The following is a 15,186-nucleotide window of genomic DNA, read 5'->3' on the forward strand; positions in this document are numbered from 1 at the left end:
CTCCAGCTCCTCTCCATCATTCTTGCATCTTCAACTGCCACTTGGGGAGTGGGACTGTGGGGGGTGTTCTATACAGAGAGTCTGTGACCTCTGTACTGGCTTCAGGTGAGGAAACTTGATGCTTGGAGGGGGCCAGATCACCTGCTAGGCAGTGACTGAGTGGAGTGACCAGCTCGTGTCTTTTTTTTTTTTTAATGTTTTGTTTATTTTTGAGAGAGAGAGAGAGGCAGCTTGAGCAGGGGAGGGTCAGAGAGAGGGAGACACAGAATCTGAAACAGGCTCCAGGCTCTCAGCTGTCAGCACAGAGCCCAACGCGGGGCTCGAGCCCACAAACCGTGAGATCATGACCTGAGCCGAAGTTGGACGCTTAACCTACTGAGTCACCCAGGCGCCCCCAGCTCGTGTCTTTCTAAGCGCATGGCCTTCCTGGTCTCCAGGCTGCCTTCCTTCCGAGGTGCAGCATTCTCCCGGGGCGGGCACCGCGGGACTCCAGGGCTGAGGGCCCTGGCCCAGGCAGGGAGGGCAGCCCGCTGTTTTCCGAGTGCGGGGGCTGAGACTGTGGAGGGATCTGAGTTCACACAGCTGCTGACTTCGACCCTGTGAGTCTCCCCCACCGAGGGGCTGTGCATGTGTGTTAGGGCAGGAATCCTGAATATGAAATGATGCCTCTGATCTGTAGCCTCCCTCCTCTGCGCCTGAGGTTGGGACTGGCTGTGCTGAGCTGGCCAGTGCGCCCTCACCTGGCCACACTTACAAATAGCAGCCGAGGTTTACCAGATGGCTGGCATCATGGGGTTATTTGGGGGCGTATAGCTAATGAATAGTCCTTAAGGAACCTTGACTATGCCCTCCAAACGTATTTCTTTTTTTTTTCNGGAGGGAGAGGGGTAGAGAGAAAGAGGGAGTCACAGAATCCAAAACAGGCTCCAAGCTGTCAGAACAGAGCTCAATGTGGGGCTCAAATCCACAAATCGTGAGATCATGACCTGAGCCAAAGTCAGACGCTTAACCGACTGAGTCACCCGGTGCCTCTTAACGTTTATTTATTTTTGAGAGACAGAGAGTGGGGGAGGAGCAAAGAGAGAGAGAGAGACAGAGAATTCAAAGCAGGCTCCAGGCTCTGAGCTGTCAGCACAGAGCCTGATGTAGGGCTCAAACTCACAAACTTCAAAATCATGGCTTGAGCCAAAGTTGGATGCTTAGCTGACTGAGTCACCCAGGGGCCCCAAAATATTTCTAACGGGAGAAATAAAACTCCAAATCCTTCTTGAGGAGACGTGGGCCCTTCCTGGCTCTAGTCTCGCTTTGGCCCCCTTTACACTTTATGCCTCCTCCTTTGACCTGTAGCCAGGGCACGGGAGAGGGAGGGGCTTACCGAGAATGATGCCGTTGGGGGCAGCGGGGGGCTGCCAGATCAGTCGCACAGATGTGGTCCTCACCTCCGGGAACAGGATGCCCATGGGCGGTCCTGGCACTGTAGGGACAAAGGAGAAGCAGGTGATGGTGCAGCCGCTGCTCAGCCACCTCCGGTGGAAGAGGTGGGCGTGGCTGCAGGGGAAGGGGACACTCGGCCCAGTGAGCTTTTGTGGAGTGTGTGACTCTGAGTTCCATCTCGGGATGCAAAGGTGCCATCTGTGAGGTTTCTACCCTCAAAACAGGCATTATTTGGCAGAACTGGAAGGGACCAGGCTCCAGCTTCCTTTTTAGCTCGGTGTCTGGGTACATGTGCACAGATACGGACACAGATACGGACAAGGACACAGGACTGTCCTTAGCGCTGGGCGAGGGGACCTGGTCCTAGATCTGTGCTTCACAAGGCGCCACTCTGACTTCCGTCCACCCATGGGGAGGGGGGCCCACCCTGAGCCCGAGACCTCCTTTTCCAGGGTCTGTGGGGGCCTGTTCCCCAGGTCCGCCCTCCAGACTCAAACCTCTGGACCCAGGGGTGGCCAGGGGGCAGGTGTGTGGGGCTCATGGATGGAGACTGAATGCCACGCGCCAGGGGGGAGACCAGGAAGGGAGCAGGGAGGTGGGGGGGNNNNGCTGCGGTCGGGCAGCACTTCCCGCGCTGTCTCATCTCCACAGAGAATTCCAGAAAGTCTCAGATTTCTAAACTTGAACTTGGCTTTCCAGGTCAAGCCAGGAGGATAAGACATACTGAATTTAACAGACCATTAGGTTGATTTATAACTTTAGGCTGTGTGGACATATGGGGCTGGGGCTTCCATTTACACTCTTGTCTGCACCCCGGGCAGCGTTTGCATTTGTGGTGGGTGGTGAGAGTCTGTGTGTGGGGAGAGGGGAGGGAGCGAAGGACCCGTCAGTCAGCCTCTGACGGAAAGTTCTGCTGCAGGGACCGATGCCTGGAGCCCTGCCGGCATGCTCTTCTGCAGACAGGCCCAGGAGGCTGGTGCCCAGGAAATGAAGCCTTTCCCTTGCACAGATCTGTACTCAAAGTGAACCGGCCCCAGGCAAAACACTAATCAAAACGGAGGCCGAGTCTCTGTTTTGCACACTTGTCCCAGAGGGCGCTCAAGAGACTGAAGCAGATGTCAAACGGTCCTCGAATTACTTCTTCCTCAGGGATGCACAGTCTGGAATGAGCATCCCCTCGCGCTGGGGTCGGTGGCCCTCAGTGACCCACCTCCCCCAGGAGAAGCCTGACACCATGGTTCGCTTCGGGGCAGAGGGTGACCCCAGAAGGGCGGGGCCGGGCAGGCAGGAGGAAGGGGAGTGCCCGGCCTCCCCGGGCCTGGAGGGACTGAAGCTCACCGTCATCCAGCGTCCGCTCCAGGATGGGCGGGTGGCTGGGGCTGCCGTCCCCGATGCGGGTGAAGGCCAGCACCTGGACCTCGTACAGCACGTATTTGCCCAGCCCCGTGAGCTGGGCGCTGCGAGACGAGTTCCCTTCCACCAGCCAGAAGCGGGGCTGGGCGTCCGAGTCCTTCTCCTTATACATCACCTGCCAGAGCACAGGGCAGGGGCTGAGCGCCTGGGGCCTGGGTCTTGCCCGCCGGCACCTTCCCCGGGTCTCATCCCCAGAGCAAGGCAGGTGTGAATAGGGCTGGGGGTCCTGGGGTTCCTTGGGATGGCTTGGCCCCGGAGGGTCAGGAGATACGGTGCAGCCTGGCTTCTGGGACACAAAGATGCACGCGGCCGTGGAGCTGGAAGGGTCCTTAGGGAACATTCAGGTTGGCAAACAGGCCCAGAGAGGGGGTAGGACTTGCTCAAGGTCACATGGCCAGCAGTGGCCGAGCGGAGCATCAAGTCGCGTCTCCTAACTCGTGGGCCAGGCTGAAGCCTGCAGCTCTGGGAGCAGTTCTAGAAGATAATGGGAACCGGGCCCCAGAGGCTAAGTGTGCCTGGCGCAGCCAGTGTGGCCTCCTGGGGGCTCTGGGGGAGGGTGGGGGCTTCTCCAAGGACCTGGGCCTCCCCAGACCTCCTCCCAGCCCTGAGGAAGGACTCCTTGGTTGCCATGCCGACCGGAGCACAGCCTTGGGGATCCCCCGTGTGTCGACACCAGAAGGCGGAGACCTGGGCCCCAGGGGTCACCAGGACGGGGCGGCCTTGGGTCCAGGCCTCACCTTGTAACCTAGCACCAGCCCGTTGCGGTCGGCCTCAGGGATCTCATTCCAGCGCACCAGCATGCTGCTGGAGGTGGTGGCCAGGGCAGACACGTTGGTGGGACCCGAGGATGGCACTGAGGGAGAAGGGGACCAGAGAGGAGCTCAGGACACAGCCGGCCTGAGTAGCAAGTTTCCCTGCAGCGGTCCTTGTTGGTCCTGGAACATCAGAGATACTGCTTCTCGTGTCACATCAGCCTCCCCAGCATCGGCTCAGGCCAACGTGAGGATGAGACCGTTTCCGGCCCGTGCAGCGGTGAAGGGTGAGGAGGGACCGGATGGGGAGGGACGGCCTTTAAAAGGTGTCAACAACGGCTCCCTACAAGTGGGGACCCACATGTAGATGAATGAGGGCTGCCTGAAGGCTGGGGGTTCATAATCCTTGGGTGACCTACAAGCTGCTGGTTCTGTTTCTGGAATGTTCTGTGAGCTCATCCGACCTTCCCATCTCAGCCTCGTGTGGGCACTACTGGGTGTCAGGGTTAAAGATGAGGGCACAGAGATGGGCACGCTGTGCGGGTAGACTGGCTAACCGACAGGGGTGGGGATCCCCCCGATTTTGGGAGCAGTGGGAAGATGGTGGGGGACACAGCAACAGCATTCCACCCTAGGGTTCTGCCAGGACACCAAGCACAAACAGGAAAGTGAGCCTGAGCTTATTTTGAACAACAGCTCAGCTCTCGTGCCCTTTGGAAGGCCCTGCGGGCAGGGAGCCAAAGGTGGAGGTATCTCGGCCGCAGGCTGCCGGGAACGGGGGCGGCTGGGGCCAGGGGGCAGTACCTGACTCCCGGGTTCTGCCTGTCACCATCTGGCTCCAGGGCCCGCTCCCGATGGCGTTGAAGGCCTGGACCTGGACGCGGTACTCTGTCCACTCCTCCAGGTCCTCGATGGTGTACTCACGCTCCACGCGGTCCTGGACCACGTGGCTCAGGGTCTTGCCGTGGCCGTCTGCCCGGCTGTATTTGATCTTGTAGCCCACCGACTCGGGGTTCCCGTTGTATTCCATCTCTGGGAGAGGCTGCGGGAAGGCAGGGCGGCGGAGCTGCTGGGAGGCCGGGCCCGTCCGGGGTGTGGGACTGGCTTGTGCACCCTCTTCCAGGGAGCCCTACAGGATTATCGTGNAAGCTCTAAGGATGCACCGCATCCATTTCTTGTGTGTGTGGCAAACTTGCTACCCACCCCCGCCCAAGGGAGTCAGGCTGGAGAGGAGACCCACAAAGGCTGCCTGTCCAACACGCTGATGAGCACGGCACCTCTGGCCTTGGCTGTCTTTCCCACTTAACTCCCTCGCTTAGGCTGCCAACATACACTTATTTAATTGCCTATAACACGCCTGGTCTCAGCTCACGCCCGCCCTTGGAGATGCCAGCGTGGGGGGATGGCATCTAGAGCGTGGATGGAGCGCCAGTCACTGTCAAGTCCCTCCATCGGCAAACTTCAACCTCCTGCTGCATTTTCAGCCTCCTCCTTCTGGTTTGAGTTTCAGCAAAGAGAAAAGACAGATTCCTTTCCTAGGCTGGTGGGGCTGTGGCTGCCGACTCAAGGTCCTCTAGATGAACTTGGGCAGTGCTGATCAGCAGGGGAGGTGTGTGGAGGTTGGGGGGGCGGGGGGTTGTGCGCTGTGGTCTGAAGCAGGTGTGAGCTGAGGGCTCGGCCTGCAGATTCTCTCCGAAGGGGGAAGAGCTGGGGTCAGGGTGCCCTCAGGCCCTCACCCCCCCTGTAATTCTGCTTCTCCGGGGGGCTCTGAAGAGCCCACGGTCCACAGGCTGCCCACATTCTGACCCACTTCCTCCCGTCTTTGGGTCCCTGCCTCACTCCCACCGCCTCCTGCCAGGCCCTGCCCCTACAGACACTTAGTGAAGCCGACCAGAGACCATTAAGACTGAAATCGATGGGCCTAGAGCGCACGCTTCCTTACCTGCCAGGGAAAGGTAACAGGCCGTGCACCATTAAACGGGTCTGGCGGTGCCTAGGGCCCCGCACAGTGCAGCAACTGCCTTTTTATTCTTCCTCCAGCACCCCCTGGGCATCAGACTCTATAGTCTTCCAGCCTTTGGAAACCTTAAGATGAGCTTCAGGAGGGAGGCAGGGAGCCGGCCCAGAGGGGGGCCGAGGAGGGAAGGGGCTCAGTGAGCAGTAACGGGCTGTACATGCCTGGGGGAGGGGGCACTGCTTATGGTGCGCAGGGCCACTGAGCTGGACGGAGAGAGAGCTCTGCTCGGCGCCGGCCCCCTGGGAGGAGAATCATAATTAATAACTAACGTTGGTCCAGGGCTGATGGTACCGAGTTGTTTTTATCCGGCGTCCACTGATGTGAAAGGGAGTAACAGCTTTCTAGTAAATCCCACAGTGTGGGGGTTTGTAAGCTGTGTTTTGCGCAAGTGGTAAGAGATCTCAAGTGGAAATAAAACAGAGTTATGCGGCCAGGCTGGTTGGTGAAGTGGGGTCAGCCAGGTTCTTCCCAGCCCTCCCTAAGAAGCGGAGCCGGGCCGCGGGGTGCTGTTCCCCACGTTTGTCGGGCTCAGAATTCTTGTACGGTCCTAGTATGTCCTGGATCGCAGCTTTGCGGGGGCAGCTGTTGGGAAAACGCCGTCCTGGAGGAAAGGCGTCGGGGAGAAATGTCCTTTTCTGGTCCCCAGAAAATGGGCAGTGTGCTCAGTGGTGAGGGCTGTGGATTTTGGGGGCGAGGCTCCCCGGGTTGGGAATCCCAGCCCTGCTGTTAACTACAGGATGTGGGAGGATTTGTGCGTGTGTGTGGGTGTGTGTGTGTGTGTGTGTGTGTGTGTGTGGTTTCTTGGGCCAGTTATTTTACTTCTCTCTGCCTCCATTTCCTCATCTATAAACTGGGGCCAGGATCACTCTGCTGTCACGAGCCCGTGGAGAGGGTTCTAGGTTTGACTTTGAGTAAAGGGCTCAGAACAGTGCCCGGCAGGAGAGAAAGCCCTCAGCATGTTCGGATTATTACCTTGTGCGGGGTCACCTGGGGACAGTGACCCTTGACAGGTAACCCTGACCTGTGGGGATGGTCTCCCTCACCTGCCCCTCAACCTCAGAAGCAACCCCTCACTCTCTAACTCGGAGCAGATGGGACAACTTACGTCTGATCCCCAGACCCACAACTTGGGAGCTGTGTGGCCTCAGGCAAGTTCCTAACCTCTCTGAGCCTCAGTTTTCTTAGCTGTCAATGTCGATAGCAGTGTGTCCTTCACAGGATTACTGTGATTAAATGGAAGAAAACAGGTAAAATGCTTGGCACCTGACTAGTGTTTTCTAGCACCTTCTCACATAAGGGATTTGTTCATTTGGTTAGGATTGATTATCGGGCACCTTACCAGGTACCAGGTGCAAAGAAAGGAGAAGGGGGCTGTAGGTGTTCTTGTGGACGCCCCTCCCTTTGATGTGGCCTCTGGGAGGCAATGACCTTGAGGGTGACAGGGACCAAGGAGTCATGTCATCCCCTTGTGGGAGCCTTACCATCCAGCGGAGCCACAGGCTGGTCTCACTGGCTGTGCGCAGGGTCACGTTGGCTGGCGCCATGTCAGGGGGAGCCTGGAGGGTCTGAATCTTTCTAGAAGGCTGGCTGGGTGGGCTCGTGCCCACGATGTTCACCTGGCGCATTCGGAAGCTGCGGTGGGAGGGGGTGGGGGGTGAGCCAGATGATGAGAGCAGGACCCCAGGGCCAAAGCCCATCCCTGTCTGGGCAATTTCCGCCCCTGCGCCCACCCCCCCCACCCCGACCTGCCCTGTTACCTGTAGTAGGTGAAGGGGTTGAGCTCAGGCACTACCATGGAGCGGGCATCGGGCTCGTTGGTGAGCTGGTGAACCAGTAGCCACTCCTCTCCCTCCCCAACCATGCCTACCTGCAAGGGGAAGACACACTGAGACTTGCCCAGGCTGCAGGGCTGAGATGTTTGGTGCCCCACTTTCTAACAGGTCAAGCCCTCTGCCCGCAGAAGGTCTTGATTCAACCCCAGGGCCTGGAGGGGCACCAAGTGGGGTCACCATCTTTCCGGGCCCTTAAACGTGACTTCAAGGGTGACCCCCGAGCCATCCTGTATCAGAGTCTGGTGGAATGCTTACTAGAAAAACCCACGCCCCTCATCCCCCCACAGCCTGGCCCTGGACCCAGCCCATCAGAACCCTGCGGGCTGGTACCCAGGAATCTGTGGGTTTAACAAGCTCGCCGGGTGATTCTGCAGCGCACTCTGGCACGTCTCTGAAACCCCAGCCAACTCGGAATCAGAATTTATGGGGGCGCGGCCCCAGGCGCTGGAACTTATAAACGCACCCCGGGTGCAGCCAGCACGGAGACTCAACCACTTCCTGTGCCTGTGGACGTGGCGGTCATGTGACACGCAGGCGGTGCTGGGACCTGCGCGCGCATTTCTGGCCTGTCTGGCCGTCGGACAGAGGCACTTGAAGATTCCCCCAGATGTGAATACACATATGACTGCACTTGAGGGCATGGGCGGGTCCAAGGCCACGGAGCCGCTGCCCGGGCTCCAGGGCGCGCCCACAGCAGGTTTTACCTGGGCCTCCACCAGCCAGCGGGAGATGGAGGTTTTCCCGTCATAGCCTGGCCTGAACTGCAAGGTCACGGAGCGAGGGCCGATGTTGGAGATGCCCAGGTTGGTGGGGGCCCCTGGGAGCTCTGGAAAACAGAGAAGGAAGGGCGATCAGGTGAAGAGAAGGTCCTTCCACACGGAACAGGACTCTGGGCGGGGTGGGGGGGGCACCCTTTCTCTAGAAACTTCCTAGGAAGAGCAGGGCTGAGGCTTCAGCCCTCCAACAGTCTTCTTCCTGAACTGAAGGCTCTGTGTCCAGACCGGGGGCCTGACACAGCGTTGGGGGTTGGGAGGGTCTCTCAGGGCCGTGGGGAGGCTGACCAGGCTAGGAAACGGGAGCTGGGCATGGAAAAGCTTCCTGAAAGAATCCTCCTTTCCATCCACACACATTTCTGCCCTCCCAAACCCAATCACGGCTGAAGAAGATTAGAAGGAGTGGTGGGGGCGCGCTTGGGTGGCTCAGTCAGTTGAGCATCTGACTTCGGCTCAGGTTATAAACTCACAGTTCGTGAGTTTGAGCCCCATGTTGGGCTTTGTGCTGACAGCTCGGAGCCTGGAGCCTGCTTTGGATTCTGTGTCTCCCTCTCTGCTTCTTCCCCTGCTCATGCTCTGTCTCTCTCTCTCTCTCCCAAAATAAATGAACATTAAAAAATTTTTTAGAAGGAGTGGGGATAGGGGGCAGCCCCTATTTTCTGACCAGGAACCTTGGGATTCAGAATGAACAGCAAGAGTACAGATTCTGGAGTCAGACTGTTTGAGTTGGAATCCAACTCTACGGCTTCCATGCTGTGTGTCTTTGGGGAAGTCACCCAACCTTTCTGTGCCACAGTATCCTCCTCAGTCAGACGGCGATGATGATAATATCATCCACCTCAGGGTTCTTAGGAGGAATGAATGCATTGATGTATATACAGCACTTAGCTGCAGGCATAACTATTTGTCAGGATTACAGTTACAGCCATTGGGGTCGACTGAGTCGGCTTGTTTATCTCAGCCATCTCTGGGGGCAGGTCGAGGGACTCTGGCCAGGTGTCATAAGCATAGACTTATAGACCCAGCCAGGACCACGTGATTCTCGAGCCCACCTCCCATAGATACAGATGGGGAAACTGAGGCACAGAGGGGACACTTGACTTTCTTAAGGTCGCAGAGAGCTTGGCAGAAGCAGGGTTGAGAGTAGATCTCAGCTTGTTCTTTATACCCGGTTTAAGATTACACCCACCCAGGTCATGATCTCCTGGCTTGTGAGTTTGAGCCCTGCGTCGGGCTGTGTGCTGACAGCTCGGAGCCTGGAGCCTACTTTGGATTCTGTGTCTCCCTCTCTCTCTGCCCCTCCCCCCCCACCCCCTTTCAAAAATAAACAGTAAAAAAAAAAAAAATTAGGAAAAATTAATTCCCACCTAATTCTACCCCTTTCCCAACCAATGCTTCCAATGGCTGGAATCCCATTTGGACTTTCTGGGGGACAGTGAGAATTCTTTCCCTGAATCAGAGGTACCGTGGCTTGATGCAGAACCTGGTGTGGGAGGGGGCATGGATGAGACAGGGGTGGGGTCCTTTGGGGGACTCTGCCTTCCTGAGAGCCGTGGGAAGAAACAGTAGACCACAGAGCCTCCATCCAGAGACTCGGAACCAAGAGAAGTTAAGCCGGCTCTGGGGGGAAGCCGAGGGGCCGTGGACCCAGGGCAGGGGAGAGCTCTGTGGGAGGAAAGCCCAGTATTCCTGAGGGAAAGGGCAGCCTCTTGGTCAGGGGGACCCCAAGAGGCCAGGGGTCCCTGAGAGTGGGCACCCACCTGGAGGCACCCCGGAAGAGATGGTGGACGCGGACACCTGGCCCTGGCCCTTGGCGGTCATGGCGGCCACCTCGATGGTGTAGGTGGTGAGCGCGGTGAGGCCCGTGACGCGGTACTCCAGGGTCACGTTGGGCAGGTAGTGGGTCACGCGGGTGTTGGTGCGGTTGTACTCTTCCCAGGAGATCCGGTACCCTGGGGAGAGCCCCGAGTGGTGGCGTGAGCTTGGCGGTGACCAAAAGCTGGCTTTGGCCCTTCCGCTCTGCTTCTCCCTTCTTCACTAGTCTGGCAGTTAGATGTGTGGTGGTAGCCTTGGGGCCGAGGGAGCTGGGGACATGGTGCTTGGGGTCCCGGGTATAACCTCGGTGGGACGGCCCTGTTGGGTGGGGATTGTGGGAGGGGCTGAGCCATCATGGTGGCCGCTTGAGGCCGGTGGCAGACGACATGGACGACCTGGGTGCAGAGGGGCTCGGAGCCTCCTCCGGGTGCTTTCTAAGAAAGAGGGGTTTTGGACGAGTACTAGTCAAAGGCAGGGGGATGGACTGGATGACCCCGTCTCATTCCTGGTTCAGTGACATCGAGATGCCTACCTGTGAGGATGCCGTTCTTCTCTCCTGGCTCTTGCCAGCTGACCTTCAGCGAGGTGTCCAGGATTTCACTGAAGCTCAGGTGTCCCACAGGTCCGGGCACTGTACCCCGAAAGGGCCCCCACCCCACCCAATGCCAGTTAGACCCAGAGACACACCACTGTCTGCAAGACACCCCAGGTGGGAGGCAAGGCCCGGGTCGCCCTGCGCCTGGAGCGCTCAGCCTGCCTCTTGGGTGGGGAAGGGGGAGGGGACACAGGGGCCGCAGGGGCTGGGTAGTGCCTACCGTCCTCATGGGTGCGCACCAGCTGCGGGGTGCTCCGAGGCCCATCTCCGGGAGTGGTGAAGCACAGCACAGAGGTGAAGTACTCGGTGAACTTCTTCAGGCCAGACACGAAGCCCACGTGGATGCTGTCTTGAAAGTTGGGCCGGGCGGTCACCATGGTAACCTCTTCTTCCTGCTCGGGCTCCCAGGCAATCAGCTGGGGAGAGGCCAGCAATTCAGGCAGGGCAGCAAGAATGTTCCGGAAGCGGCCGAGCGCTCTCCCACAGTCTGGGCCAATGGACAGAGAGAGTCTAGGAGCCCGGCTCCCTTGGGGCCCTACTCCCAGGGAAGGGGTGACCGTGCAGCCAGCCAGAAGCCACGAGCCTCTGTCCTTCTGGAAGGCTGCTTTGGTGCTCTGTGTGTTCACTGAGCAACTTGCTCTGGGCAAGGCACTGGGCTGAGTGGTCTCTCACAAGGCAGGTTTTTGCCAGATCGGCTACAGAAGGTGCAGGCTCAGCGCAAAAGGAAGACGGAGGGTCCCCTTGTTCAATAATTTTTAAGAAATGCAAGGTGAAGTGGGGGACCCTCTGAGCATGGAGCCTGCTCTGTGTGTTTACAGATGAGCTCAGAGAGGCTCAGTGATGCCCACTATACCACACAGCCAGTGGGGATCTCAAGAGCTCTGATTCCACCTGCGGGGCTCCTACGGCTTATCTGGGCCCGACAGGGTGTCCCTTGGGGTCCCCCTCCCCCAGAGCTGTCCCCTCAGCTACCCCTTTCCTCTAGTTCCAAGTTGGGATTTCAGTCTGAGCCATGCCCTGGAGGTGGCGCGTTTGTAAGAAAACCCCATCTGGAAGCTCAGCATGGCTTTCCCTCTGACCTCCCCTCTGCACNTTCTTGCCTCTTGCTCTGTCCCCTCACATGCCTGTTTTCTGGGCCCTTCATCGGTCTCCCACAATGACAGCTGGTCTCAGAGAGTTCCTCGTTTATTTGAAGTTGATTAACTAGCAATTAACGGTGAAAAGCAATACTTGATGAGTTTTAATAAGCGCGGGTATTTATAGATATAAAACAATACCACGCCGATGTCTCCTGATTAACTCGCCCCTGTAACAATGCTTCATCTCCTCTTCATGGCCGCGTGTTTATAAAGGATGTTTTGAAATTTAATTGGTATTGTGAAAAGATAGCCTATAGCAAGTTAATTAGACACTAATTAGACCCTAAAAATACTAATCAGAAATACTAAGTGGCATTTAATAAGTATGTTAAATATCCTCCTTATTTCGGTTATCTTGTTTCATAGCAATTAAATTGCCGAACTTCTTTGGAGTAGATTAAGAAACAAGTTTAGTGTTTTAATTTAATTTAATTAATGTAAATTTGAATTAATTACGCCGTTCGAATTAATTGTGTGGTGTGTTCCCCAGCAAGTGCAAAATCTGGGTAAATATTATTTTATTGGGTTGAGGCCAATTATGGTCACGGCCCGTATTTCAGGAATAAAGGACAAAGGATATTTTTAGAGGTGCCTTAAAACAGCAGCACCGGGAACTGTCTGCAAAAATGACCCAGCAGCGCACAGGGTGACGGCTGTGTGGTTTTCTGAACAACGACCCCATCATCTTACGGTTCCAGGCCTGAAGCCCAAGATGGCGGCAGGGCCAAGGCTGCTTCAGAATGTTTACTCTGGGATGTGAGCCACTGGTCATTCAGCTGCGTCTGAAGAGGAGGAGGCTGAGGGTCAGGAGGCTTCTCCCTCAGGCCAGGGGGACAAAGCACTTGCCTTCTGCACCTTCTGTTGCCTGACAGGTGGGCTCTGCGCAGCCCTGGGGAGGAGCCTCTGTTCAAGTGAACGCACAGCGGGGCTGCCGTCTGAGGAGCTCCCACTCTGCATCCGGCACCGGGGAGAGCCCATCCCCGGCCAGTCCCGTTGCGTCATCGCAGTGAGGACTGCAGGGGACTCGCTGCCCTGTGCTGTTGCGGAAGGGAAACCGAGGACCATGAAGGTCGGGCCTGGCCGGTGTGCATGGACGGGCCAGGAGCTGGCTTCAGATCCGTGAACTCTCTCCACCCGCTGCCCCCGGCCGCCCCCCAGACCCAGGATGAAGGTCTGTCTGCCACAGGTCCACACAGCTGCTAGGTGGGCGTTGGGGTGTGTCTGCTGTCTGTGGGTCTGTTCTTGTTAGCCAGGGTCAGTGTTTGTTTGTTTTTTAAGTGTTTTTTAATGTTTTTATTTATTTATGAGAGAGAGAGAAAGAGAGAAAGAAAGAGGGACAGCATGAGCAGGGGAGGGTCAGAGAGAGAGGGAGATGCAGAATCTGAAGCAGGCTCCAGGCTCTGAGCTGTCAGCACAGAGCTGACGTGGGGCTCGAACCCATGAACTGTGAGACCATGACCTGAGCCGAAGTCGGACGCTTAACTGACTGAGCCCCCCAGGCGCCCCAGCCAGGGTCAGTGTTGATTTACTTCATCAGGCCTTTGGTCTCAGAGTCCAAGCAGACTGGCTGTCCTGAGCATGGGGTGGGGGGCGGGTACGGGGGCCTGTGTGTTCGGGGAGTGGCACCAGATCTGGGTTCCTGGCACAGGCACTCTGCCTCGGAAAGCAGACGCCCATTCACTGAAGGGCGCTGGGGCCACTGGGGCGTGTTCTTGTGTGGGGAGCAGCATGTGCGTGCGAAGTGGGGAGGAAGAAGAATAGAACCCAGCACTGTCACTTACTGTGTGACCCTGGGAAAGTCACTCAACCTCTCTGAGCCTCTGGCACTAGAGGGAACATTGATAGCTGCCCTGCTAGCTGCCAGGAGGGATCCAGTGAGGCAGTGTGTTATGGGGGCTGAGAGATAGAATGGTATATACGGCCTGCTAGCTACTGGAGCTAACAAAAAAAGTAGAGAAATTCTCTTTCCCTCTCCTTTTGTCTTTCCTTCTGTCTCTGTTTCTCTCTCTCTCTCTCTGCATGTGCAAGGATTCACACAGAACGTTCTGGAAAGATACACAGGAAATTAACAACAATTTTGCCAGGAGTGGGGAGAGTTTCTGGGTCGGGTGAAGGGACAGACCAGGCATATATAGAACTGGAATGGGATGGAGGATTTCTGCTACACGTCTATCTTTTCACTTCCGTTGGCTTTCGAATCACGTAAATACATTTCCTGTTTGAAAAAATTAAATTCAAAACTTAAAAAAATAATGGAAGGATTTGGCAATAGTAGCAAAATTATAGATATACGTATCCTTTGATCCAGCAACCTCCTTTCTATGAGTCTATTCCAAAGTTAAATGTGAAAACTATGAAAAGATATATAGGGGCAAATCTATTTCACTGCAGAAATGTTTTTATAGGAAAAGACTGGAAAAAACCCAAATGTCATTACGGGGGAGCTGGCTGACCCAACTATGGGAAAGCCACATGATGGAGTCCAATACAGATGTCAAGAAGGGAACCAGGAATCTCTATTCTCCTATGGAGGGATCCCCAGAATATACTATAAATAAAGAAGCAGGATGGAAAAAGTGTGTAGAGAACGCTGTCCTTTATCTAAGAAGGAGAGGATACACATTTATATATGTATGCATTTGTTTATGTTAAAGAAGCCAGGGGTGCCCGGGTCAGCTAAGCATCTGACGTGGTATCAGCTCAGGTTGCGATCTCGCAGTCGTGGGATCGAGCCCCATGTCAGGCTCCATGCTGAGCGGAGCCTCCTGGGGATTCTCTGTCCCCCTCTGTCTCTGTCCACCCCCCACTCACTCTCTCTCAAACTAGATAAGTAAACTGAAAAAAAAAAAAAGAAAAAAAAAGAAAAACTGAAACAAGCAAGCAAAAGGAAATCAAACCTATGGGGAAGGAAAGGACCAGAATTCAGGCTGACTTTCTCTGACTTTACTTTGTAGATTTAACGCTGGAACCATGTAAATATGTTCCATAATTACAGAACAAAATTAAATTAAAAAATCAATCCCTAAAAATCGAAACCGAAATGAAACAAAAGAACCTAACAGTGTATTGAGCTGTAGCAAAATTACACAGAGAGAAACTATTTCCAGAGAGTTTGTAGCACAGCCATGTGAAGTGCGACGGTAGCGGGATACACCCTAGGAACGCAAAGCACTGAAAATAATCGGACACTATTTTCAGTAGTCACTGCGGAGGTGTGGGTGTTTGGGAGATAAAATAGACAGGTACTTATGTTGGTGTTATAGGAACTGGATTTTCAGTATGGAGAAAAGGGAGGCAAAAGGCCAGTGAGGTTACTATAGCCTAGAAGTTGAGTTGGAAGTATCAGTATGTGTTTTACAAGGAGGAAGAGGAGGGGGAGGAGTAGGGGAGGGGAGGAGGGACAGGGGGAGGGGAGG

The 15,186-nt window shown here is 55.9% G+C and overlaps 1 protein-coding gene across 1 annotated transcript in view; it reads right to left on the reverse strand.

Moving 5' to 3' along the window:
• The window catches only part of SDK2 (sidekick cell adhesion molecule 2), a 94,929-nt gene that overhangs the window by 41,550 nt on the left and 38,193 nt on the right, over nt 1-15,186 (reverse strand). The window contains 10 exon segments of the mRNA XM_077756026.1: nt 1,376-1,474; nt 2,773-2,962; nt 3,585-3,700; nt 4,404-4,641; nt 7,098-7,248; nt 7,374-7,483; nt 8,153-8,274; nt 9,982-10,173; nt 10,569-10,667; nt 10,852-11,047. Of these exon segments, the coding sequence (XP_077612152.1) occupies nt 1,376-1,474; nt 2,773-2,962; nt 3,585-3,700; nt 4,404-4,641; nt 7,098-7,248; nt 7,374-7,483; nt 8,153-8,274; nt 9,982-10,173; nt 10,569-10,667; nt 10,852-11,047 (1,513 nt within the window).

The sequence above is a fragment of the Crocuta crocuta genome, unplaced genomic scaffold (genome assembly GCF_008692635.1).
Source record: "Crocuta crocuta isolate KB4526 unplaced genomic scaffold, BGI_CrCroc_1.0 scaffold50, whole genome shotgun sequence".
Classification (NCBI taxonomy): Eukaryota; Metazoa; Chordata; class Mammalia; order Carnivora; family Hyaenidae; genus Crocuta; species Crocuta crocuta.